We start from the raw sequence: 27943 nt of genomic DNA, 5'->3' as shown, positions 1-27943 counted from the left end.
TTTCTCTTGTTCTTTTTATGCTGCCATGCCTGACTCCACTGCTGTCTATTGTGTTTTTACCATTTATTAAACTTTGCATTTCCACTTTTGTTGAATCACCACATTTAATACATGTATGAAGAACACAACAAAACTACAAATAACGTGAATGTGTTGTATATACAAGGTAATATTTTAGTCAACAAACATTAATAGCCCAACTGTAAATTAAAACTTTATTACATGAGTTTTCTCCACGTTTGACAATCATGCAAAAATATTCCCACCAATGTATGTTGTATAAGTACAATCAATTATTTGTAGCTCTGCCTGGGCCGAGCTCTCCTCAGCCAAACCAAATACATCCAAACTAAAGCCAACATATGGTGTCTGCTGGATTGAGGTGAAAACTTGTCATTCAACTACACTATATTTATTTTTTTAACTTCTTTTTTTTAAAAGAATGCCTGGCAGTCATACATGTATTTCTTTGGGGAAACTGAACCATCATGCAGAAACAAAATCTGCACTAAGTAAAATAATAGAAATTAACAGAAAAGCTCAATATGAACTAAACAAGTGGGATTGATAACATAGCATTTCTTGTTTTATCAAGACATAATTCTTTAAAATTGTTTAAAAGTCCAGTCTATGCTGGGCATAATTGACTTAATGTGTTCTAAAAAAGTGTTTTATAGCTATAAATCAGGGTAACACAAAATGTTAAAATGACGTGGAAATGGTCAAGAAAAAAAAATCAGACTTACAGTTTTCCATCTGCTACACGTCTCTACATGAAGGTAAGTATAAAGTGAACCATCATACATACAAAAGGCTGCATGAACACCACAGCAGGAAAACCAGCCCAGCAGGAATGTCCCATTTTGAAAGCCTTTCTTGATAAAAAATACTAACTCAGTCAGAAAGTTCCATTTGAGTGTATTACTTTCATCATCATTTCCTCGTCATAGACCTTTCTGATTCATTTGGATCAACATCAGAAGCTGAATTCACAAAACAGTCAAACACTCCTCAAGGTTCTAACATACAGTGTTTCTAATAAGCATACATATTTACATTTCTGATAAGCAAGTGATCTTTCAATGATATAGACTAAACACATATGGCATTACATAACATCATCAAGGGTGTAATACTAAAAGAAAAGGCTTATCTAGATGCACGACTTATTCAAGATCCCAGGTAAATAATATGCCAGAAATTAGCATTTTAGGAGACTGTGCATGTCTTTAACACAATGTGTAGCTAGTAAGACTTCTAATTTTCATGATGTAAAGGCAGGTGCTAGAAGTAAGTAAAAAGGTCATTTAAACTTTATATATATATTTATATATAAGTTATATAAACATTGTATCAAATTGAGAAATGCTATGTGAGCATAACCTAAAAGGTAATAGAAATTTGTAATATACAGCTGAAACAAAGCAGTGATTAAGTAGTATATACTAATAAACATGTATTTTTTTTGTATTTCCAATAATGAATTAAGTTTTTGAGAGAAGAAAGCTTAAGATAACAGGTGATGTGTAAATCCCACATGAAATATTACACTGTTTAATATTCAATCTTGCTCAACAACAGAGAAAGGGTAGTTGATCCTCCGGGGAAGCTGGGCAGCAGGTACTGGTACACTAAATACTCCACTGTTGTCTGAACACTTTCTTCATTTGTTTTCCTTTGCCACGTAAACAAGAGGTTGAAAATTCAGATTTGCTGTCATTTTTTATAAAGAGTAACTTGGTGTACAGTTTACCTCGTTGAGTAAATTGATGTATGTTCCATAGGTCGATACCAAGGCTGGGGGCTGTTCAGTTATGTCAGATTCTTTGGTTCTGGGCCAAAACAAAAACACAACAAAAAATAAACAAAATAAAAAAACCTATATAGAGGTCTTAAAAGTTACAACACTTTCAAACAGATTGACAGTTACAGAAGTTCTTTGCAATTTCTCATATATTCCATTGGTTTCATGCCCCACACTGTTAACCAGCCTGTGTAGACAAACCTAAACGCTGCTTGCTATAACATCACTGTGGCAAAAGTATATTCCTGAAATGTCCCAAGTGCTGTATACAGATTATAAAATATACTCATGGGAAGGTTATACTCAAGTATTTCAGAGATGAGCACTGACAAGTGTACATGTCTTTCTTTGACAAGTTCTTCCTACGTTAGCCTCTAAACACACTCAGCACCTGTCACAAGACAATCTACAATTATTAAAGCTCATTCTGACCAATGGAAATCAAAGCGTGGTTCTCTATTTTGGACAAATTATGAACAAACTGGGTCAAGCCTCTATTATGTCAATCTTTTGGGCCCTGAATGTTGTTTGTATTTTGTGAAACTGAACATTTACTTGAAATATTATCTGATTTAAATGCAATGGGAACATTTTAACAGACATGCATCTGTTCAGGACAAGAACTATCCAAAAATGATTAAATATGGTACCTGAGCATGAGCACTTTGAATGCATTTTTACATCAGCTGATTTTAAACTCTTGTCATACACCCTAATCATTGAATGGGAAGTTTATTACAAGGATACGTTTTATCTTGGCAATTCAAAACGGCTTCATTTTGCATGATATTGCTAACTTTTTAAAATAATTTGAAGAACTTGGCTCAAAAAAGAAACAAAAAAGGTACCAGCTATAGATAACTAAATCATATTCTTGTATTTTATCAAGTTGCGGTAAAATATATTATTATTTTTTCAAAGTCTCAATTTAAAATCAACATTTAAATGTCCTAATGAATCAAAAATCATCAAGGTACAGTACAGCCAATGTCTAAATTCCCTTTTTAAGTTTCAGTTATGTTCATGCTATTACTGTTGCAACTTAATTCAGCCAACTTATTTCATTGTACTCTGTATTAGTATATTTATTATTCTTCAAGAATGGCTCCTATACTTTCTTGCTTTTACCTTAATGGCCCTTGATAAGAAAGTGTGACACTCAACAATTTTGCATTGTGGAGGAATTTTCTTTGTCACTGCCCCAGTCCAATAAAAGGATGCTTTCTCTACTGTCTAGGAAAGGTGAGTCTGTACACGTTGTGCAAGGAGAAGTTGGATTTTTAAAATCTATCTATGGTAGTGTTGTAGGTAAATTCTAGAACTTAGAACATCACACCCAGATTCGGATTTATGTTTATTGTGTATAACAGGTCATATGTTCTCTGTCTTAAGAGTGGACTTAGGATGCATTACTTTCAGGCTTCTATTCAAGCTTCTGTCTTCAGTTATTATTATTAACTTATTATTAACCAATAAAGTCACCAGTTCTGTTCAAGTGTCTGACTCATTGTTTTCAGTAACCCTTCCAATTCTCTGACTGTAAAAATACATAAACAGCTGCTATTTGTAAAATTGCTTTGGATTAGATAAACAATTCAATGTAGAGATTATGTAAAGTACTGGAAAAATCATTGTACTTACAAAACAATGAAAAAAATCTAATCGTTCCAGCTTGTGTGCATAGTGTAATTTACACAAAGTAAGTCAAGACTGAAATGTGAGTGAAAGCCAGATGGCTTTTCAGGCCTCAGAGACCCCAGTCTCAGACTTCTGATTTAGTGCATCAGGTTCTGATTAATCATGAGTGCATTCAAAGTTATCATTCTGAAAAGTAAGAAATAGTTAAACAGGAGAGTTGGTGACTAAACATTGGTTTACCTTGTCAAAGAAGTACAGTAAATGTTCTAATGCTTCAGAATGCAAGTTTCCAACTAAGTGCTCTGCTTGTAAGTGGGGAAGAAAAAACAACCAAAAGAAAAAGAAAAGCTCACAGCTCCTCCTGTTTGACAAGTGAGATTGTACAAAAGCAGCAATATTTAGAGGTTCACTTATAAACTTAAACAAAAAATATTTTTATAATAGTACACGTGTAATTTCTACATATACACTGCAAGCATTTCTTCACCATCATTCCATTTCCAAAGTGTTTAACATGCATTTAACTTACATGATCAATAACTTTTTTTAATAAATACACTGTCACATTAAAAGGATGCACAGATAACAGTACAGTATTTAAGAGATCAGAGAAGATAAAAGATGTGAAATTTACACGTGTAGCTAGAAAGTGCCAGATTTGCTAAGATGCTTTTACAGAAATACGTACTAAGAAAAATGAAGTAGGCAACCCAAGCCCTGGTGAGTCACACTGGCTACATCTTTCTGTTCCAACTAATTTTCTAAATTTCAGTTTAATTCTTGCCAATAACTGCATTTAGATTGCTTGCCCTAGCTCTTTACCTAAATCTTGGAAATATTCAATAACTTTACTTGTATATGAAATTCACAAAGTGGCTTTGGCTACACTAGGTTTTAGTGCATAGAATTCATGTAGATTTTCTGCCTCTGCTCCATTTGTTCCCTTGCTTAAGTATCCAAGTTCCTGTTTTCTTTTTTTGCTTAAACAGGAGACAGTTAATAAAGAAAGCAGTGTTGCCTAAAGGCGAGGGTGCTCGACTTCAAACCACAAGGCTGTCAGTTTAACTCCCACCACTGATTCACTGAAGAATGACTGGGCAAGTTGCTAATACTGCCTATGCTCAAACCATAAAGATATACATAAACCTATATAAACATACACACACACACATATATATACATATATCTCCACCTTAATAAACAAAGACATGTCTGTGTATTTGTGTGTCTATCTGGTTGCATAGAACAGACATATATGCATTTCATTTGAAATTCCAACAGATGCCGCATTACAAACATTTGCAGTAATTTATTTACTACTATAAATGTTTCTGGTGTGCCATCTGCTGGAATGGCAAATTATTACAAAATGCATTCCAAAAGATAGTGCACTGCAACCATTAATGCTGAAATCTACATTGATTACTTAGATTGCAATCCTTCTTAGATGTATAGCACAGCCAGTGTGTGTGTGTGTGTATATATATATATATATGTGTGTATGTGTGTGTGTGTGTAATTAATTGTGATGAATCCTAATTTTATAATTTGCCTTTAGTAAAGGTTTTTTCTAAATTAATAATAACTAATGTGGCTTGTAGTGATAGCTAAGAAAATTTTTGAATTATACAGAACAGTTATAACAAACTTTCTTATACAACAGGTGTCTATGATGAACAATGCTGGACAACAGCAAACAATATAAAAAAACATCCACGAAAAAATCTCATATTACTTGTGTCACATAATCCACACGTAAAGTTATCTAATCATAATGCTCCAAACACTTATTTGTACTGAAATATTGTGAAATAAACCATGTCAAAATTAAACGAAGAAAAATGGAAAACACTCAGACACAAACAAGCAATTGAAATGTTAATCAGGCGCCCGTCATTATATTTATGCTCATATCCACAACTGGAGTTACCTCGGGATAATTTTGTGAAAATCTGTGAAAATGCATTAGAGAAATTAACCTTTTGTTTGTTGAACTATGAGGTATATTGCCTTCCTGATGTTTTCACTCTTTTTTTTCTTTATTAGTCATTAGTTCTACCTGTCTCTTAGTGTTTTTTGTCAATATCACATGACATGCAACATTTGCCAATGAAAAAGCTGTTTCTCGGGTGGACTCTTGACCAATAAATGAGGTGGGGTGGCATGTCATTAAGAGCATCAGAGTGCGTTCCATTTTTGTGCAGTAATTTATGGTTTAGTAAAAATACATGTGCTTGGGATGTTATAATTATGCGTGAATTATGCGACACAAGCATCATGACGTATTTCATGGGTGTTTTTGATAATGTTGCTGTTGTTCAGCTTTGGTCACCAATAACACCTATAAAATCAGAAACTCTGTTACATGAAAAGATTAAATATTTTTTTCTTGGCCATCACTATAAAGTACATGGGGTAAGTATGATATTAAAAAAAAAAACATTTTTGGCTGAGTATTCCTTTAAGTTTTCCACAAAGGTAAAATATAACCTGGCAGGAATTTTCAACAAGGCACAACAGGAGCAGGAGCAAGCCATCTAATTAAAAAATATTTTCTATTACCGGCGAGAATTAATCTGATGGTAAGAGCAAAAATCTGCAGCCACTGTATTCCTCCCACACCAGAAGTGCCTACTCTCTAATAATAAGAAGAAAAAGTGCCTTTAACCATGTTTGAGCCTTCTGCCAAGAGTTGACTGCGTTTTCATTGAAATTGTATGAAAAGCACAAAAATGAGAGTACCCATTTTGGTGCACAAAATCATGCTTGTAGTCTTCAAAGAATGTTTTCTGATTAGAGAAATATATTTCAATAACTAACCATTAAAAACCACAATTATCAAATTGAACTTTTAGTTGGCCTACTGAACTGAGAAAGAGGTAATGAAGCTGGACTACTCTTGACTGCGTTAAAGGCCAAGCCTACTTTCTCTCTGAATTGTGAAGCTCAAAACATGTTTACTCAGTATAAAAAACGAGGAAAGAGGCTAATCTTAAAGTAAACCAGGACACCAGTGCTTTTAGACTCAGTTCAATCCTACAGAAGAATTTTACAACGATTAAGAAGAGCCAAGGAAGTCATCACCAAATATTAATGAGCTCCATCTCAAATGTGTTGGGAAGCAGAGGTGCATTTATAAACCCTGTTAAATGAAAATTCTGGAAATTGATGCAGATGTCTTGGCGTGTTCTGCATCATTCACTTCAAATTTGCTCCAATGTGTACTCTGGCAAGAGCTACCAACAAAATTTGACACTGAGATCTTAAAACAGTTGCTCTATATTCTGTTCAGTTTGTACTATAGATGACTGATTTTTATGGAGACCTAAGAGAATAGGAAGTCCCCTTCATTTATTTGTACTGCCTGTCTTGGGGTGACATTGGCTCTAAAAGGTGCAACTTGTACCATACGCTGAGAGAAAATGTGAGTATGTACAGTGTATCTCTGATATGATTTGGAATTCAGTAAACTAAAACCTTCACTAAGGTCTACAAGTCAAGTTTTGCCCAGAAATTAAAATATCACTGAGGAATTACCTTTTCATTACAAAAGGACACAACACTTTTAAATTTGCTGAGAAACAACTGACAACAAACACCAGGAAAAGCAGGAGGTATTGAAGAGTTTGGGTGCCTGTAAAAATGTTGCTGTCAAGTGGCAACCATGAGGTCTGATGTGAAAAACGTTAACATTTTCACTTGTATTTGGTAGATAATCTCATTTAAGTCCTAAATCAAATCTGATATATTACATATAAATGGAATGCAAATGATAATGGTTGTTTGCCAGAAAACATTCACACTGTAAATGCTATTCATTTCATTGCCTCTTCCTTTCTGCCACATTTTAAAATGTTGCAACTTCCTTATTCACAGCACTTAGGACATATGCTGAACTCTGTATTCTATAAAAGCAAAGCAATAAATAGGAAAACAACATTACTCGTGTGTTTCCTTCTCTTTGACAGCTGGCTCACATAATGCCCTCTTGTGCATCACTGAATATGGGAACGCTGCGCTGCTGCAAGCTGCATACCCCAGTTTGGAAAGTCGAGACAGTGTTTTGATGCTGCCAGGTGGTCGTCCCGGGCTAACCTTGTATCCTGCTGCCTTAGTGGTACCCAGAGGCCTTCCAGGACTTGTTTTAAACCCAGCTGCTTTAGTGGTGCCAAGTGGCCGGCCCGTACTTGTTCTGTAGCCAGCTGATTTCGTAGTCCCTGAGGGTCTGCCTCTCCTGCCCGACCTGCCAAGGCTCTTCTTTTTTTTCGAGTCCTCTGGTTTCTCAGAGTTTTTGCCCCCCAAGACAGTTTGAGAATTAGTTTCACTTCGTGCTTCCTGCCTTTGGCAGGGCATGGCTTTGTGGGCGTTGTGAGGCGGCAGTGGAGGGGGAAGAGGTGGAGCAGGGTAGAACTTGCTTGGTTGCGAGGTACACAGGTCAAACTGACTGCTAGGGTGCCTGCCGTCTTCCGCAAGACAGGACGCTCTGTTAGTCATGCAATAATCGTTATTGTTGGTGGCAACCTGGCGCATCATCCTCTGTTTGAAAATAAATAGGAGACACATTCAAAATAGAATTTTAAAAGAGAACAGAAAGCATACTGACCCAACATTACCAACATGCACATTACTATCTAATCTTTTCACATGGTCTATTATCACCTTCTTGTTACTTACAGACTGTAATACAATATACACAATTGGTTTGTATATTAATGAACAGAATAAAAATTATAAATACTAGTAAGACCATAGTGTCATTTTGTTTTTACCTGTTTAGATCTGGGAATTCCATATGGTTGTTCATTTTCAAACCTGGTTACTCTAAGACAAGACTGCCTGGAGCGTGAGTCTAGTACCACGACACTGGCAAAACCAACAAAGCACCAGTCCACAGCGGGCACTCACGTTTACTACACTCACTCACACCAGGCCAGCATGCAGCCACCAGTCAACCTAACATTCACATCTTTGGAATAAGAGAGGAAACTGAAGTGAATGCATGCCGGCACAGGAAAAATGTGACAGCTCCTATCTGTAATGCTTAAGGTCTGATCCCTGTAATTTATTGCTATGAAGTGACACCACGCCATCATGCCAGCTGGGCTGTAAACTTATACTGATTAAAGATGAACGATTATAAACAGAGTGAAAAGATGAACAGAGTTAAAGGGAAGCATACAGTATTTCAGTTGAGAAACATTTAAGTAACATTATCATTAACATTAAGTAACATTACATTTTTTTAATTCTTTAAAGTAACACACCACATGAAACTGATATTTTTTTATACATTACCCCACATATGTGATGGCTGCGATAAATTGTGAATCTCTTGTTTTCATGAAGAATGGAGGTAACAAAGTTTCTGATATAACAGATGTATATGGTGACCAATGCTGAACAACAGCAAATACCATCAAAAACATCCATGGAAAATCTCATGTTACTCGTGTCAAATCATCCTATCAGATGCACACAGCCTCCCAAACAGCTGTATTTACTCCAATAACATGGTTAAGTAAACCACCTCTGGAAAGTGCTTTTGTGAATGAAAATGAAACACACTCAGACGTGAACAAGCATTTGAATTGAATATTCACCTCCCGTCCTTACGTACTTCAGGATTATTTCGCCGTTGTCTGTGAAGCTGCACAGATTAACCGAACCCTCTACTTGTTGAAGCATCTTTGAAATGTACAAGTACTTGGCATATTCTCTTCCTGATGATGTTTCTCACTTTTCTTAAACTTTTAATATTTAGTTGTACATGTCTCCAATTTCCCACGTTATTGTTGATATCACGTGAAGCACAATATTAGCCAATGAAAAAGCTATTATTGGGTTGAACTCGTAAGCAATGAATGAAGCAGGAATGCAGGTCTTCAATTCAAATGCCCAGGTACGTCTGAGGGTGTTTCATTTTAATTTACGATGGATTTTTTTGGAAGTGACTTATTTAGCAGTGTTTCAGTAAAATCACATTTGTTTGGGACGTTGTGAGCATACACAACTGGATGACATTACATGTGAATTATGTGATGCAAGTAACGTAAACAATTTTCATGGATTTTTGAGAAACTTTATTTTCATTCTACATGAAATTAACCTTTTTTTCTCAGCTATCACTACAAACTACATATAATTTTTAAGTAGAGTATTTCTTTAAGGTGACTTGACCTTTTTGAAATTACCTTACACAGTAGATAGCCATCATGTTGTAAAACCTATCACATTCCTTACAATATTACTTATAAACAGTGGTGCCAGACAGCACACAGGTACTACGTTCATTTTTTTTCTAATATAAAAGTCACTCTTGAATGATTTTTGGTTAAAAGTGGGTTGTAACTTACAGTATACTAGCTGCACACAGGAGAGAGAGACCCTCATGAAGATTTCTGTTCCCCAGTGAGAGTGTTAGTTAACTACACAACACAGTACATGCAAAAGTGGAGAGTCCACTCAAGTAAGCAGGCAATACAGCATTCTCAGCACCCAGTGCCCTTCACTTATACTTGCATACAGGTCAATAACATCATTATGATATTTGACATATGGATATCGCCTTTTAAACATGAAAGATACAAGGCCGCATGATCTGCACCTGAGAAGTACTACTTTGGATTTAGATTTTATTGCAAGACATTTGACCTTACTTATTTGTATGACAAGTGCAACTGTCAAATTTTTGACTGCAACATTTATGAAGTATGAGAGGAAACTACAATCAAAAGGTGTTAATTTTGACGGTACCTCAGAATTAGTTTTTGTAAGAATAAAAATCAGTAAAATTAAGTAAACTAAAAACACATCAACAAACTTATATCTTTAGATAGAGAGCGTACTTTTCTTATTAAAGAAGTATACACAGAAGAAAGCTCAGAAGTAGATCAAATTATGCTCCCAAAATGAGTAATGTGCATATCATTAAAAGGAAAGACCATTACCTCACTGATTAATCTTTTTCAGGGAGCCACTTTTTTCACTTACTCTGCCCTGATATCTCTCTCTCTCTCTTCCCAGGCGTTATCTTGTACCCCTTCCCTGCCCCTCTTCCATCTTTATGTCTAATCTTTCTTCCTCCATTTGGAACTTAACTGATAAAGCTCAACAGCTAAAACGTTCTAAGCATTTTTCTTCCCTTTTCTTTTGTTAGATCTTTGGTATTGCAGCAACCTACAATCCTTCACACTACTTTATCAGTGATATGAGGCATTATATAAAAAGCAAGCTGCAAGACTCCAATGGATTTTTAAAAGGTTCTGTCTCTTTTGTCTTTTCTCTTTTTTCTTCTTCTAAAAAATGTAACCATATTAAAATAGTAAGAATTATGTTTCTGGACTTCTCTAGCGCATTCAACACCATCTAACCTCTGCTTCTTAGGGACAAGCTGACAGAGATGAGAGTAGATTCATGACCTTGATGAATGAGGTCTCCAGGACTCTAAACTCTAAACAAATCCAAATCATATTATGTGATATCACCTACTGTTAAATTCTACTCCGTACTTCTAAAATTTTTATTTTTATACTGTATTGAGGATTTGTTCTGTTCTGTGTATTGTACTGTATTGTATTGACCCCCTTCTTTTTGACACCCACTGCACGCCCAACCTACCTGGAAAGGGGTCTCTCTTTGAACTGCCTTTCCCAAGGTTTCTACCATTTTTTCCCTACAAGGTTTTTTTTTTTGGGAGTTTTTTCTTGTCTTCTTAGAGAGTCAAGGCTGGGGGGCTGCCAAGAGGCAGGGCCTGTTAAAGCCCAATGCGGCACTTCTTGTGTGATTTTGGGCTATACAAAAAATAAATTGTATTGTATTGTGTTGTATTCATACCTGGTGGCAAGGATCGTGGACTATCTTACAGACAGATCTCAGTATGTGCGTCTCGGGAACTGCAGATCTGAGATTGTGGTCAGCAGCATAGGAGCGCCGCAGGAGACTGTACTTTCTCCGGTCCTGTTCAGCCTATATACATCGGACTTCCAATACAACTCGGAGTCCTGCCACGTGCAAAAGTTCGCTGACAACACTGCTATCATGGGCTGCATCAGGAGTGGGCAGGAGGAGTATAGGGACCTCATCCAGGACTTTGCCCAGAGGGGGCTGGGCAGTCTCATGGTCTGGAACCCCTGCAGATTTTTTTTTTCTCCAGCCATCTGGAGTTTTTTTTGTCCTCCCTGGCCATCGGACCTTACTCTTATTCTGTGTTAATTAGTGTTGTCTTATTTTAATTCTTACTTTGTCTTTTTTCTTTTCTTCATCATGTAAAGCACTTTGAGCTACATTATTTGTATGAAAATGTGCTATATAAATAAATGTTGTTGTTAAATGGTGCGACTCAAACCACCTACAACTGAACACCAGCAAAACCAAGGAGCTGGTGGTGGATTTTAGGAAGACCAGGCCCCCGTGATCATCAGAGGTGACTGGTGCAGCGGGTGCAGACCTACTGTATAAAATACCTGGGAGTGCAGCTGGATGATAAACTGGACTGGACTGCCAATACTGATGCTCTGTGCAGGAGAGGACAGAGCCGACTATACTTCCTTAGAAAGCTGGCGTCCTTCAACATCTGCAATAAGATGCTGCAGATGTTCTATCAGACGGTTGTGGCGCTCGCCCTCTTCTACGTGGTGGTGTGCTGGGGAGGCAGCATAAAGAAGAGGGACGCCTCACGCTTGGACAAACTGGTGAGGAAGGCAGGCTCTATTGTAGGCATGGAGCTGGACAGTTTGACATCTGTGGCAGAGCGACGGGTGCTGAGCAGGCTCCTGTCAATCATGGAGAATCCACTGCATCTACTGAACAGTATCATCTCCACACAGAGGAGCTGTCACTGTCCTGCTCCACTGACATACTGAGGAGATCATTCCTCCCCCACACTATGCGACTCTTCAATTCCACCCCTTAAACATTAACACTACATTAACACTATACAAAGTTATTGTCTGTTATACCTGCATTTTTATCACTCTATAATTTAATATTGGTTTTTTTTATCAGTATGTTGCTGCTGGAGTATGTGAATTTCCCCTTGGGATTAATAAAGTATCTATCTATCTATCTATCTATGTAGTTTGATCAATTGACTTCAAACTCACCAGCTGATCAAGGATAGAAAAAAAATGTCTTCAAGAAAAAAAAAATATATATGTATATACATTGCTGTCTCGCTACAAGGAGATAGGGGAGCATGTCGTGGACACTCCTCGATTCTGTGTGCATTTCCCTGGTATGTGTGTGATCTCCCTGCGATGGACTGGTACTCTGTCCAGGACTGATCCTGCTCTGAGCCTGATGCATTTTGGGATAGGCTCTAGCTGCTCCCTGACCCTGCTCTGGACAAGTGGGTTTAAAAGATGAATATATATATATATATATATATATATATATATATATATATATATATATATATATATATATATATATATATATATATATAAGGGGTTGAAAGCTCAGGAATAAAAAAACTATTTTATGATACGTGATTCGTTTTTTCTCCCTTCGTGGATCTCCAGCTGCATATATACAGTGGTGTGAAAAACTATTTGCCCCCTTCCTGATTTCTTATTCTTTTGCATGTTTGTCACACAAAATGTTTCTGATCATCAAACACATTTAACCATTAGTCAAATATAACACAAGTAAACACAAAATGCAGTTTTTAAATGATGGTGTTTATTATTTAGGGAGAAAAAAAATCCAAACCTACATGGCCCGGTGTGAAAAAGTAATTGCCCCCTTGTTAAAAAATAACCTAACTGTGGTGTATCACACCTGAGCTCAATTTCCGTAGCCACCCCCAGGCCTGATTACTGCCACACCTGTTTCAATCAAGAAATCACTTAAATAGGAGCTGCCTGACACAGAGAAGTAGACCAAAAGCACCTCAAAAGCTAGACATCATGCCAAGATCCAAAGAAATTCAGGAACAAATGAGAACAGAAGTAATTGAGATCTATCAGTCTGGTAAAGGTTATAAAGCCATTTCTAAAGCTTTGGGACTCCAGCGAACCACAGTGAGAGCCATTATCCACAAATGGCAAAAACATGGAACAGTGGTGAACCTTCCCAGGAGTGGCCGGCCGACCAAAATTACCCCAAGAGCGCAGAGATGACTCATCCGAGAGGTCACAAAAGACCCCAGGACAACGTCTAAAGAACTGCAGGCCTCACTTGCCTCAATTAAGGTCAGTGTTCACAACTCCATCATAAGAAAGAGACTGGGCAAAAACGGCCTGCATGGCAGATTTCCAAGACGCAAACCACTGTTAAGCAAAAAGAACATTAGGGATGGTCTCAATTTTGCTAAGAAACATCTCAATGATTGCCAAGACTTTTGGGAAAATACCTTGTGGACTGATGAGTCAAAAGTTGAACTTTTTGGAAGGCAAATGTCCTGTTACATCTGGCGTAAAAGGAACACAGCATTTCAGAAAAAGAACATCATACCAACAGTAAAATATGGTGGTGGTAGTGTGATGGTCTGGGGTTGTTTTGCTGCTTCAGGACCTGGAAGGCTTGCTGTGATAGATGGAACCATGAATTCTACTGTCTACCAAAAAATCCTGAAGGAGAATGTCCGGCCATCTGTTCGTCAACTCAAGCTGAAGCGATCTTGGGTGCTGCAACAGGACAATGACCCAAAACACACCAGCAAATCCACCTCTGAATGGCTGAAGAAAAACAAAATGAAGACTTTGGAGTGGCCTAGTCAAAGTCCTGACCTGAATCCAATTGAGATGCTATGGCATGACCTTAAAAAGGCGGTTCATGCTAGAAAACCCTCAAATAAAGCTGAATTACAACAATTTTGCAAAGATGAGTGGGCCAAAATTCCTCCAGAGCGCTGTAAAAGACTCATTGCAAGTTATCGCAAACGCTTGATTGCAGTTATTGCTGCTAAGGGTGGCCCAACCAGTTATTAGGTTCAGGAGGCAATTACTTTTTCACACAGGGCCATGTAGGTTTGGATTTTTTTTTCTCCCTAAATAATAAAAACCACCATTTACAAACTGCATTTTGTGTTTACTTGTGTTATATTTGACTAATGGTTAAATGTGTTTGATGATCAGAAACATTTTGTGTGACAAACATGCAAAAGAATAAGAAATCAGGAAGGGGGCAAATAGTTTTTCACACCACTGTATATATATATATATATATATATATATATATATATATATATATATATATATATATATATATATATATATATATATACATTACATATATATTATATATATACAAAATATATAAATACAGTATGTTGTAACATGCAGTAGAATTTTAAAGTTCAAAGGAAATACCAGGATTGGATTTGCAGGTTACACCATGGCTCATATGTCTGTCTTTTTTGTTCTAGAAAAACACTTGTAAGACCACCTCTGACCTGCTATCAGCCCAGTGTACTTAGCCCTTAAGATACAGTACCTCAAGACGGGGTCAGTTTTCATCAGCAACTGTAAACATTAATACCCAGGTATGACCAGATTGGATTTATCTAAAGTGCCTTACAACATTTAAGATGTTATCGGTTAAATTGATATTTTCCAATTGCAGTACAGGCAGGTGAGGTAACTTTCTCATGGTCACACAGTGTCAGCAGTGGTATTTGAATCTACAACTTCAGTGGTTGAAGTCCAAAGCCTTAACCACTATGCCACACTACCTAGCTTCAGTTTAGTTTTTTCTTTAAATAAAAAATAAGTAATATTTGTTCAGTACACAAGGGGTACTTCTGGATGCCCAGTCCTTTTTTAAGTGTACTTTATGCTCTTTTTTTTATTATACTGTCATAAAAGGCAGGGATAGGCTGACATTTCAGCTGTGATGAATGACAATGCCTTCTGGGACTATGTATTCCTGCAATTTACTAAGCAGCAGAATCCCTCTAGCATAGCTCCCATCTAGATACCTGCAGGGCTGTATGGGAGTTGTAGTTCCAATCGGCAGACCTTTTTGGATCCTTGGGTGCCACTGTAGGGAGCTGTCAGGAATGAGGTTCCTCTATCCTATGGAAATTCTGGCTGACCCAGAAGTGTTTCTTGGAAGCAATATTTTTGCAAGGGAAGTATATGGAATCAAATAGGTAGGAGTCAGGACAGGAATTGTAAGAAGCTTACCTAGAGAGGAGCAGGGGATAAGGAGGAGGGAAAAAAGGGAGTCTATTGTGCTTTCTTAGTATCTTTTAGTACAGCTAGTATATAAACATGCATAGTAGTGATACCAACCTTACAGCACTGAATTAAGGGGGACAACAGTGAAGAATAATCAGGTGACACCACAAACTTAGTGTTTGTTATCTTCTTCTACTGCCAGAAACATCACAACCAAGGTGACTTCTTCAAAGTCGCTCTCTCAGCAGCCAGTAACACTTACAAGTTTGGTATTTTCCAAATAGAAATTACTTCTTCACAATCATGGTATATATTAATTTGCCCCATGAAACTACATTCTAAAGTGAAGCATTTTTTATTAATTTTAAAAAATCTCTGGTCTGCCTATTTTTTTTAATAAGGTTTAAGGGCATTGGGGTCCCAATGTGAAAATAAAAGCCTTAAAACTTGGACCAAATATGAACATTTTAAAACAGCAATGTTTTTGATTTAAGAAAATGAGACTCCTGTATTTCTGAAAGATGCTTGTGACAACAAAAGTCATAACTGAAAGTAATTTATGTTATCACAGCTGTAATTTTTTTGTAATTTATGTTATCATAGCTGTTTCTTCGTTGATTATGGCCCTTTCCAAGGCTTATAATAACCAATTGATGTGCATTCAGATCATTTGCTTATTTTTCTCCTTAATGGTGCCCACTTTTCACATATTACAGTCTGTTCCTTTTTTTTTTTTTTTTTTTATTTACATAGCCTATGGAGCGAGAGTCACCAAGTGGCAGTGTCATGATGAACACCACACATAAGAGTTTCATTGTGATTTATACACACGACAGTACAACTTACTGAACTGGTTACAATGAAATGCAACCTGCATGTCCAAGTTAACAGGACCAATAAAAACTCAACAATACGCTCATTCTGTAGCATGTTGTTGTGTGCGCATGCACGATAAAAATATTGGAAAAAAAATGAAAAAGACAAAGAGTGTGAGATACAGCAAAAAAAAGAAACATGGGGCATCAACATTCAGTAATGCTTATAACACTGCTTGGATTGAACTCTTAATCATGTCCCAGGTCTAAAGGTTACTACTGAGGATGACGAACAGTGAGGTGAAGCTAATGACAGGTCTACTTTAAAAATGGCTGAATCTCACAAAATTTTTTAGCTTTTTGCCTTTTTTCATACTTAAAATGACATACTGTAGATACACCATTTTCAATTTGTTTGCGAACTCAAAATGCAAATCTATGCTCTATGACACTTTTGTCTTGAAAAAATGGATGTATTTGGTAAATTTAAAACCTGTATTCACTTTGGGACCTCTGTAACCTTAACCTGCTCTTGTATTTTATAATGAAGGTAATAAATTTTGTTTAATTAATAAAAATGATTCCCTTCAGAAAACAGTTTCAAGTGGCAACTCGCTTGATCGAAAACAAGTAACTTCAACTTAAAAAAAAAAACACACTTATCCTTTAACTTCATGAGGATTCCAAGGTGAACCCCAAAATATTTTATGCCTCTTGATGTTTCCTATTTACTAAAACTTTGCAACTTTTATGATAGAAATGGTTACGTTTCTTTTTGGTTTTCCAATTGGAGCACAGGCAGGTCAAGTGACTTGCTCAGGGTCACACAGTGTCAGTAGTGGGATATGAACCCACAGCCTCAGTATATGAAGTCCAACGTCTTAACTGCTACTCCACACTACATGCCATTTACAGTATAGAGTTCAGTACTCTGGTTTATTCCCTCTACTCAGCAGGTATCTCCTGCTTATATTAATGCACTCATTTACTGGCAAAAAAACTGCAATTCTGCAGAATTCCAGTAGATGGTGCTATACAGGTCCCTGCACTGATGCATGTATTTATATAATTACACCCTTAAACCTTTTAAAAGTTCATCATCTAGTGTATCAATAAGGCAGGAAAAAAAGGCTATTTATACCACAATACAGCCTGAAGTGTTGTTTTAGTAAATGACACGTTGAACTGAAAAGAAGATATCCTAAACTGCTTTGCATGAGGAGCACAATGAGAAAAGGAAGGAAGAAAGCTTACTCCATGCAAAGCACTACCAGCCAAGCAAGGACTTCATGGGTACTCTGGCACCTACCTGCTGTGTGTTGCTTACCCACCCCTCACTTAGCTGGAAAATTCATGCAGCAACACTCAACTAAATACGTAACAGAAGTTCATACTCAAAGAACAAAATGAAAGTCACAGATGCAGTAGCATTTATAGACACATGAAATGAATAAGTAAAGTCAAAACTAGAGGAAATCACCTCAAAAAAAAAGATGTAAATGACTGAACAACACCTCTTTACACTAGAATTGACAAATGAAGGGTCGCTATACATTCACATTTGCCCTTCAAGACTGTTATCTATATAATAATTATTTTTATTAGCCTACAGGCTACTGTACAAGTTAATGCTAAGTGCAAACATTTGGTTATATTTTCTAAATATTCCCGGCTGGCCTGGGAACGCCTCAGGATTCTCCCGGAAGAGCTAGAAGAAGTGGCCGGGGAGAGGGAAGTCTGGGTATCTCTGCTCAAGCTGCTGCCCCCGCAACCCGACCTCGGATAAGCGGAAGAGGATGGATGGATGGATAAAATTGTAAAATCATCAAGAAATGCAAAGACACCTGCTGTAAAGATAATATGAAGTAACGGCAAGGCTGCCGCCACCATTAAGGCAATTTAGCCATTCGCCTAGGCTGCAGATCATGCAAGAGAGAAAAATCTAACCACACGGGTTAGCTACTGAATAGTGGGTTGGGGTACTACTAAGCTTAGCCTAGCATTGGCACTGGGTAACAGCAGTAATGCAGTCTGCTATGATTTCTTCTATGTGAACTTTACATGTTCTCCTTCAGAACTCCACTTTCCTATCAAACACTAAGGATAAACTGTTAGGTGAAGTGCCAGCTCAGCTCAACGAAGGTGAGTCTGTGGGTATGTCGACTTACCAATGGACTACTGCCACTATTCATGTTTTGCATTCATGGCTGGCAGTAAATGCAAAAGTCGGGAAAAGACACCAGATCCATGTAACCAGTGTCATCAAATGATTTGTTTTGGTTTAATCTATGTGTCTATGATTTTTTCCAGTTAAATTTCTATGTTTGTCAAAGTTTTAAATACCTTATGATATTAAATCTTTCATAATTAGATCACCCCATCCATAATCAGTTTCTTTACTGTCTATGTTGTTTTGGTGAAAATGCCAGATGACACCAACATGTCATCTGTCCTCATCCTGCTAGATTTCTCCTTTACCATTGACATGTTCAGTCACCAGATTCTCCTACCACCATCTCTGCACTGGGACTACCCTCAGGTACTTTGAGTCTTATATTTGAGTCTTGGGCAGATCTGACTGTGTGCTCTGGCAAGGAGAATTATCAAGGCAACACCAGGCAAATACAGGGGTGCCCCAAGTATCGGTGCTGGGCCCCCTTCTCTTCTCTCTCTACACCTCCTCACTAGGCCCTATCATCATGTCCCATTGTTTTTCTTTCTAGTGCTGTGCTGATAATAAAGAGCTGTACCTGTTGTTCCCTCCAGAGGACCACACAAAATGAGGTACAATTTCTGCATGTCCCACTGATATTGCAACCTGAATGAAGGAGCACTATCTCCAGCTCAATGTGGCAAAGACAGGCCTTCTTGTTATCCCAGCTTGCCTGTCTATTCAGTACCTGATGACTGTTCTGCTTGGCCCATTATCACTAACACCAGCCAAGTCTGTATGCAGCCTTGGGGTGGTGATCAATGACCACAAGTCCTTCAAAGACGATGTTGCCACAATCTCTCGGCCTTTCAGTTTCACTCAAAACAACATCCCAAGATCAGACCGTATTCGACAGAGTATGCAGCTGAACTCCTGATCAGGGCATTGGTCTTATCACATCTAGACTACTGCAACTCTCTGCTGGAAGGAGTATCGGTATGTGTCACCAAGCTGCTGCAGGTAATTCAAAATGCAGCAGATAGTCTGGTGTTTAACCAGCTGATGCGGGCACATCATTCCTCTTTTCATATCACTACATTGGCTTCCTGTAGTGGCATGTGTTAAATTCAAAACCTTGGTGCTTTCCTATAGAGTAGTCAACGGGTCAGCGTCTACATATCTGGGAACACTTCTGGGGTCCTTTGCTTCATCTAAACTACTTGGGTCTGCTGATGGTAAGGTCAGCCCTGCACACTGCCAAACCTCAATCCAGACTCTTTTCATTTATACTGTAGCTCCTAGAAGGAAGAACAAGCTCCCCTCCTCCATTCGAACGTCTGACTCCCTCATTGTATTTAAGAAGCGTACACAGACTCTCTTGTTTGGTGAATTTCTGTCCAACTGATATTAGCTGTCAAGTTTTATATCTAGGAATTGTAACTCGCTATTTTTTTCTGAGCTCTTCACTTGTGATAATCAATTTTGTATCCTTGCCCTGTTACATCTGCTCCCAAACAGTCCAACAGATTGGTGTTTCAATAATTATGTAGACCTCTTTTGTAAGATACTTTGGATAAAAGTGTCTGCTAAGCAAATAAATGTAAATGTAAATATTAAAGAATCTTTACAGGTGTTAAAACTGAATAATTCTTTCTTATAAAACAACACTTTTAATGTGAATAATATGAATTGATTTGTAAGCAAGAACGAATGGATTCAGTGGAAGACAACAGAAGAGCTAAAGGACATGCATGTCCTGAGTGATGTCATCAGCGTCGTTTCGCTGATGCTGGCAGATGTTTAAACCGCATACACAAAAACTGCCCAAATCATGATACTTGTTTATTTCTCTTATAATTCTTTTGAATTCAAACTACATTAATATCGGTGAACAAAAACTCTCATCATACAAAATTCTCTCATTCATCATACAAGTACAATACAGTAACAACACATTTACACTAGAATATTTTTTTTTTTTGTACAATTCCTTATTGAAATTTTTTTAAATTGAATTTACAAACACTAGTAAAACTAATACATTTATGTCCCTTTGTAAATTCAACAAATTAGACACATAAAACTGAACCTTAAAAAAAATAATTCTAATTTGCACACACTATTTTATGACTCACTGACTGTACTGGGCATTTATTATGATCTGTTTCTTTTGAGTTCAGACTGAATCATTACCCAAGAACCAGTTGCACAATTCTTGTTCATTTCATTTCTGACGGGATCATTATCCATGAACAAGCTGTACAATCATCGTTCATTTGATTCATGAATGAATTACTACCCAAGCACCAGTTACGCAATTCTCGTTAATCTGAAAAATCATGTGTTAACTATAAAATTATGTCTTTGTGATGCAATCAGTGAGGAACCTCCTCAGACTTTATGTATGCACTAGTGTCTAATCCTAAAAATGAATCAAACAAATCAATACATTCAATTCACTTAAATGGGTAGTTTCAAAGAATCAAGTCAGTAAAGTGAATAGAAATGCTCATCACTATCCTATGTTACAAAACCTAGTCTGATGGAAATTTATCACACAAGATGGTCTTCAAAAACTTCTCGAACATATTGAAGGAGTCAGAAATTTGAATGGGGATGGCCAGCTTATTCCATCAGCTAGGAACTACAAATGAAAAGTGTGTGAATTAAGATTTGATGCCATCTAGAAGTAGCATTACAACATCCATTCATCATCAGATCTGTGTGGTTGAGAAGGAGCTGAGGACCTCACAAATGTCTCCATATATACTGTAATATCATTATTCTCCTATCAAAGTGGAAAATACCTAACTGTGTTCCACCCTACAAGTGGCAGTAGCTATGTGCTGTGGCAAGGGCTCAGAAAATGAATGGATAGATTCTTCAAGGAGTTTCGCCAAGTGTACCATACCGATCGTGATCTTAGTCTACCATCTGCTCTAGGTTTGTTAGTACCAGGTGCCCTAGAAAGACCAGGTTAGCCCAGGGACAAAGTTGGGGAGATCTGCAAGGCTCTGCAATGCCGCTCTTCTTAATTAAAGTCCGGAGGAGGGTGATGACAATTAAAATCCAAACCCTGCGCTAACCCGCTCGGTCCTCCTCTACGTCATTTAACTGGCCATCGGGAGAGAGCAGGCACGGCACGCGTGGGAGCAGGCAATAGGCAGGTAAAATCATAGGACGAGCAGAGCAGGCTATGACTTTGTAGGGCAGCCTCTCCCCAACCGCAAAACCATCACGAAACAGTAGTTCAAATTAAAGAAAACTAAAATTGTCACCAATCGAGTGGTGCCCACCCTCACTTACTCCAGTTTATTAGGTAGTAAAAGCTTCGATAATGAAGATAACTTTTTTTGCGAGTTGGCATAAACTTCCCGATGCCCGTTTTGAGCCGTCTCTGCTGAGGAAGCACACGGGGGTACTTGCGGGTATCAGCTGCGGGGCTGTCTCTCAGGCACGCAGTCGGGACGCATTTGCTGAAAAGACGGAATGTTCGGCCTAGCATTCCAGTCATATTTACAATGTGGAAACGGCCTTGGTAACGTCGCCGCGCGTCACTGTGCTCCACACCGACTAATCGCACTCCACTCGAACAAAAGGTTTCTTTGTTTCGCGTCTCTCTATTTCTGGGGGAAAAAAGCCCTGCGCCGCGACATTGAAGCAGCCCGCTTCGGAATGAGAAGGTACGTGTTTAATGTGACAAAAACAGCGTCTCCCAAACATGCACTTCCCCTAACCCAACGCGTGCTGCGATAGATTTGCAAATTACTGTACCTTAATTGTTTGTAGATCATGGAAGGCAAAGGGTTAAACATAAAAAAAATAGAGATCGTCCATTCTTCGCGTTTAACGCAAATTCATTTTTCTCTCCTCGTACCAGTTTCTAATCGGTAAGCATTTGTATTTTCTTCTGTCCTTCTGGCGATGTGTAAAAGAAAAGCGCTTTATGTCCCCTTTCTTTTCGACTATTAATTTTATGTATTTGTATATATTTTCCTGTTGCAGAAAGGGTTTAGCTGAGAAAGGCAGCCATTTCCATTAAAAATTAATAAAGCAGGGAGGCAGACGTGCGCATGCGCCTTGCTCCAGCGGGGAATTGCAGCAACACCAGAGCAAATAAACACTGAAATTTTAATCAGCTCTCCACTGTACCTTTAGTTTCAGCAATGTCTAATCTGTGCATGCATCGAAAAGATCGCAGAATGCTGGCAGAGAATTACTTCAAAGAGAAAAGATTTTTTCCATTTTCTTTCAGCACACGCCTCCCCCACCATTCTCATATACTTACGTCATGAACAGCTCAAAATGACAGGAAGAAAGAAAAAAAATCGGTAATGTTAAAAAAAGCAAGCAAGGAAATATGTGAAGAGGCTCTTTGAATCTCTCTGACTTTGGTGTTTTACATTATGATCAAATGAATACAGTGACAGAGAGAACAGCACGTACTCCGTTATATTTTATTACAGTGAAATGTTTCAACTCACTCTTGTATTTAATTATTAAATAAAAACCTTTTCCATCCTTTCAAACATCTTTGTGCATTAGGAGGTGATTTATTTTATTTCATTAATAATTGAGAAAGATCCTGTAAAAATGTTGAGCTCTGTCATGGTACATAAACAATTTTACCTGTTACCTGGGATTTTCAAGGGCATCTGTCATAGTTTTACACTTAAAGTGACACAATACATGAAAGAATGAGGCAAAACGTAGTATTACCTAATTATTCAAAAAGCTTTATCTATATTTCCACAGAAAATAAGTTAGAGATTGTGTGTGTTGTTTTTTTATAATTATTATGGGTGTACTGATTATAGACACTACAAGTGGTAACAATGTGGCTCACAAGAAACAAGCAAGCATGAACAGCCAGCACTTCAAGCTTCAGGCATGACACACCTTTCTTCTTCATCTCTTTCCATGTGCGTAGACTTTTCTTCCTCGTTTTTATCAGGTTTAGTGTGAACTTACAGTTGTTCTTTTCATTTTTACTTGTAAACTGGACTTTTTTTTTCAAACTTTTAACTTCCATCCATCCATTTTCCAACCCGCTGAATCCAAACACAGGGTCATGGGGGTCTGCTGGAGCCAATCCCAGCCAACACAGGGCACAAGGCAGGAACCAATCCCAGGCAGGGTGCCAACCCACCGCAGGACACACACAAACACACCCACACACCAAGCACACACTAGGGCCAATTTAGAATCACCAATCCACCTAACCTGCATGTCTTTGGAATGTGGGAGTAAACCGGAGCGCCCGGAGGAAACCCACGCAGACACGGGGAGAACATGCAAACTCCACGCAGGGAGGACCCGGGAATCGAACCCAGGTCCCCAGATCTCCCAACTGCGAGGCAGCAGTGCTACCCACTGCGCCACCGTGCCACCCAACTTTTAACTTTCTGAAAAAATTTTGGTGATTATGATAGACAGCTTCAAGGTGAACACATATTATTTCCAATTCATTGTATCACGCAGAGATGAGAAACATGAAACTAAACTTTACTGAATTTTGCATGTTTCATTGCCTAATTATACTGACACATTGCATTAGTTCAATTGAGTTCAAAATGTTTTGCTGCTGATTTTCAATTGAACTCAGCATGTGATGCTTCTCATTTCAGTGTCCCAACAATAGTCATCTGGCATCAATGAATTATGCATGCCCTGATACTGCTTTTCCATCATTGCAATGTCCTGGTAAAAATCTTTCACCAAGTTCATCACCTATTGCACCAAGATTAGCAGAAAAGAGGTCCAAGTGTTCATTCAGAAAACAAATCTTTAGAGACATCTTACACTTAATGGCTTTGTATGCTTGAAGCATGTTGTCAACCAAATTGGATGTGGTTGCCATCAAAATTCTCAATAGCATTCTTGAATGCCTTCCATCTGATTTCCTCCAACCTCACTAGCATATCTTCAAAATGCTTGTCTTTGATTACGTCTGATTTGTGGACCAATAAAAATGCCTTCCATAATCTTGGCATAAGATATTCATGAAAGCATCCTTCTCATATATTGCAATCCTTCACCCTCATTGTTGTGGAGGAAAAGTTTAATGGTGACGTTTGTGATCAACAGCCAAAAAAATCCATAAGATACGCCCAAAATCATTTATTAAGCAAAATGAATTAAACTAATCATGTTTCTGCAAACATGACTGAATATGCATTTACTCATTCAGTCATTACTTGAAGCCCCTAAGTCAAGTACACAGTCACATCTGTAGGGACCATCCCTGGAAGACACGGAAAACATTACAGGGCACACACATTCAATTCAAATCAGTTTAATTTTGTATAGCACTATTCTCTCTGGGTGTTGTAACAAGTTCACAGGTAAACATAATTACAAACTTTACTAATTGCACAGTTCCATACTGATTCATATAAATAGGACCTAACGATATCTGTTAATTGACATAATTGCTGAATTATAGCCAATTGACAATGGAGGAAAAGAAACAAAAAACTCCAATCAGCAGCATCCCTGGAGAAAATAAACCTTGGGGGTAGGTGGGGAGAGACTGAGCGAGGAGTCTGAGTGTCTGCCCTTGAGAGTGTCCTGGATAAAAAACAAGATCCAGGGCTTTAATGACCTCTTAGGCACAGCTATCAGCAGTGTGTCTCTCTGCAGAGACAGTGCCGACCTCATCGAGAGGTTTACTTACCTGCAACATTAATGTCCCTGGTGACTCTTCCTATGAAGTCAGTAGATGAATTGGGAGTGCATGGGGTGTCATGAGGTGGCTGGAAAGGGGTGTGTGGCGCTTCCGATATCTTTGCAAAAGGATGCAGGTCCAAGTGATTAGAGTCCAGATGCTTCCTGTTTTGCTGTTTGGTTGTGAGACATGGACCCTATCAAGTGACCTGAAATGAAGACTGGGCTCCTTTGGTACTGTGTCTCTTTGGAGTATCCTTGGGTACTGCTGGTTTGACTTTGCGTTGAACAAGCAGTTGCTCATGGAGTCTAGAATGAGGCACATTACTTGCATTGAGAGGGATCATCAGTTATGACACTACGGCCATGTGGCGCAATTCCCAGAAGGTGATCCGGCTGACTGGATCCTCATTGTTGAGGACCCGAGCAGCTGGACCAGGCCTAGGGGACACTCACATCACACCTGGCTGTGGCCGATAGATCGTCGTTTCCAAAGGGAGGGATTGGACTGCATGTCTGCCTGGGGGATTGCCAACCAGGATCCCGAGCTGTTTCATTGTGTGGTGGGTGTGGCAACACGCTGTACCGGTGCATGCACCCCTACCTGACCTGACTTGGGGTTCCACAGTCAGTTTCAATAGACAAAGTCAGTCAGAGTCCTAGAAATCTAGGCCCATTGGCCCCCCACCCCCACCTGGGCATTCTATAATGCATGCATACACCCAGACTGACTTCTTTTGTTTGGAGCAATGGAACACCAAGTGTGGTCCATACAGCACTGATCGTCTGTGAGCATACACCAAGTTTCCATGGGCTGACTTGTTCATCTTTCTTGCATATGAAAACATCTTTTACTTCTTCCCATTCTGATCCTGTATGGTTGAAGTGATTGCTTAATTTCTTTCTCTCTTTCTTGACTTCAAGCTCACAATCACCCCATCCAGCCTAACTCCTTCATTGTTTTGAAATCTTTTTAAATCCACTTAGTTGTCCACCCGAAAAGCAAACTCCTGGCAACAGCAATCCCTTAATTCCATGTAGATGTTGGCACATGCTGTTTCCAATGTATTCATTTAATCTACATCTGCATGCCATAACACCCATTTTCAATGTTTTATTATCAACAATAAGCTAAAATCAGGGACTTTGAAATGTAAACCTAGCAAGATATGAATGTTAATTGTGAAATGCAGTTTTTTCTTCCAGGTGGTGAGGGTCGAGCACCTGGTAGTTTAGGGACTGAAGCAGAGGCATTGTATGCCAACCAGACCTGAGAGCAGACACAGAGTGAGAGGCAGAGGCCTGTGGGTAAAACTAACAAAATGGAGCCATCATGGTAACTCATGCAGTAGCCTTACACAAATTAGTCTGCAGCACAGAAAGAGACTGAGGAGCAATACAAGTTTAGGAGAGTCCTGTTCGTGCTAAGTTTTTTTTTTGTTTTTCTTAGAGCACCTTCAAAAAGCATAACAGCGGGAATGTTACGGGCATGTAAATTATGGAGGTACTTTGCAATAAACAGCCCTGACCAGGTCTACTAAGCTCTTCTTCTTTGCACTGTGGGTTTTTCAGAATCTTTCACATGATTACATTTAGAAAAAAGAATGCAATATTTGTAACATGTAGGTTATAGTAATATGTGGCTATTGGCCATAGGTGGTCATTCATATCTTTGTCTTTGATAAAGTGGTCCTTGGTCCAATACACTTCCAGAAACAGTGGTTTAGATTTACCAGTTAACCTAACCTGTTTGCGATGTATAAGAAAATGTACATGGGCTTGAGGAAAAATGAGTATACTCAATAAACAAGTAAAGCAGGCTGGGTTTACAGTATCTTGGCAGTACTGTGCTCAAGATTTTAGAAAAGAATATTATAAATTATCAAAAGAGAACCTTCAAGGAGCACTTCAGTTTGTAAGATTTTTGCCAAGGAGAAGCATTCATAGAAGTTGACAAACAGTTTTATGGAAGCAAAACACTAAGGAGAGCAGAATGTATGTGGAACACAAAATTTTAAATAATGTATAAACAGGAATGTGAAGTCTATCAGCTCGAGTAAGCCTAATTACACAGTTTGTCAGTTCTTAACTAACTAGATGAGATGATTGTCCTGTCTACCAACTTCAAAAACACTTAATGTAGGTCCTCTTTTCCCATACCATCCTATCCTTATCACTCTTTCTGAATTTCTAGGCTCTCTGCCACCTTTGTTGCAACTCCCTTCCTGACTCCAGACCTAGTTTTGTAATGGCCTGAAATGGGCATACCCCAGGAATCACTTCTGCACTCATGAACCTTCCACTTTGGTTTCAGGAGCACCATCCTAGTTCTCCTCCTGGCAGCATCACTTGTCTCTGCATCCCTCAAGTGCTATGTAGCCCTTAAAGGGTCAAGTCTCTTGGGTAGTTTCCAGGCTGCATGACCTAAAAAACTGTTCCTTCTATAGAAGTACAGAATGCCGCCACCTAATGGGGTTATACTAAAATGACAGATCTCTTGCAATTTCTTCCCATTTTACCCTTAAATGAGTATGGTGATTAAAGCTTTTATGAGTAAGTCCATATGTTGCCAACCTTGCAGTCTGGTAGTCATCTAGATCCTGGTCAAGCCTCATCTCTCTCTCTCTCACTTCCCTGCTGGGCTCAGATAAATGACTTCCAAGCTCTCAATATACTTGCTGGACTTGCCTACCTTTATTGGCATCAGTAATCCTGTAGTTGGCTCATACATTTTATGAATATGATTCAC

The 27943-nt window shown here is 38.4% G+C and overlaps 2 protein-coding genes across 5 annotated transcripts in view; one reads left to right on the top strand and one right to left on the bottom strand.

The window, feature by feature from the left end:
* Positions 1-27943, top strand: part of pitx1 (paired-like homeodomain 1) — a 554834-nt gene that overhangs the window by 119757 nt on the left and 407134 nt on the right. The window lies entirely within an intron of this gene.
* c11h5orf24 (chromosome 11 C5orf24 homolog) lies at positions 199-22805 on the bottom strand. 4 transcript variants are annotated; one of them, XM_028812856.2, is made up of 3 exons: positions 22681-22805; positions 7386-7978; positions 199-1832 (listed from the first exon to the last, which is right to left on the bottom strand). In XM_028812856.2, exons 2-3 carry the CDS (start codon positions 7973-7975, stop codon positions 1724-1726), a joined length of 699 nt encoding a protein of 232 aa, XP_028668689.1. In that variant the 5' UTR covers positions 7976-7978; positions 22681-22805; the 3' UTR covers positions 199-1723. The 4 variants fall into 4 exon arrangements, with proteins under 4 accessions (XP_028668689.1, XP_028668688.1, XP_028668690.1 ...); XM_028812855.2 differs by lacking the exon at positions 22681-22805 and adding an exon at positions 22303-22647; XM_028812857.2 differs by lacking the exon at positions 22681-22805 and adding an exon at positions 22303-22647 and having other exon boundaries at positions 7479-7978.

The sequence above is a fragment of the Erpetoichthys calabaricus genome, chromosome 11 (assembly GCF_900747795.2).
Source record: "Erpetoichthys calabaricus chromosome 11, fErpCal1.3, whole genome shotgun sequence".
Lineage (NCBI taxonomy): Eukaryota > Metazoa > Chordata > Cladistia > Polypteriformes > Polypteridae > Erpetoichthys > Erpetoichthys calabaricus.
This window is presented reverse-complemented; position numbering and strand designations above follow the sequence as displayed.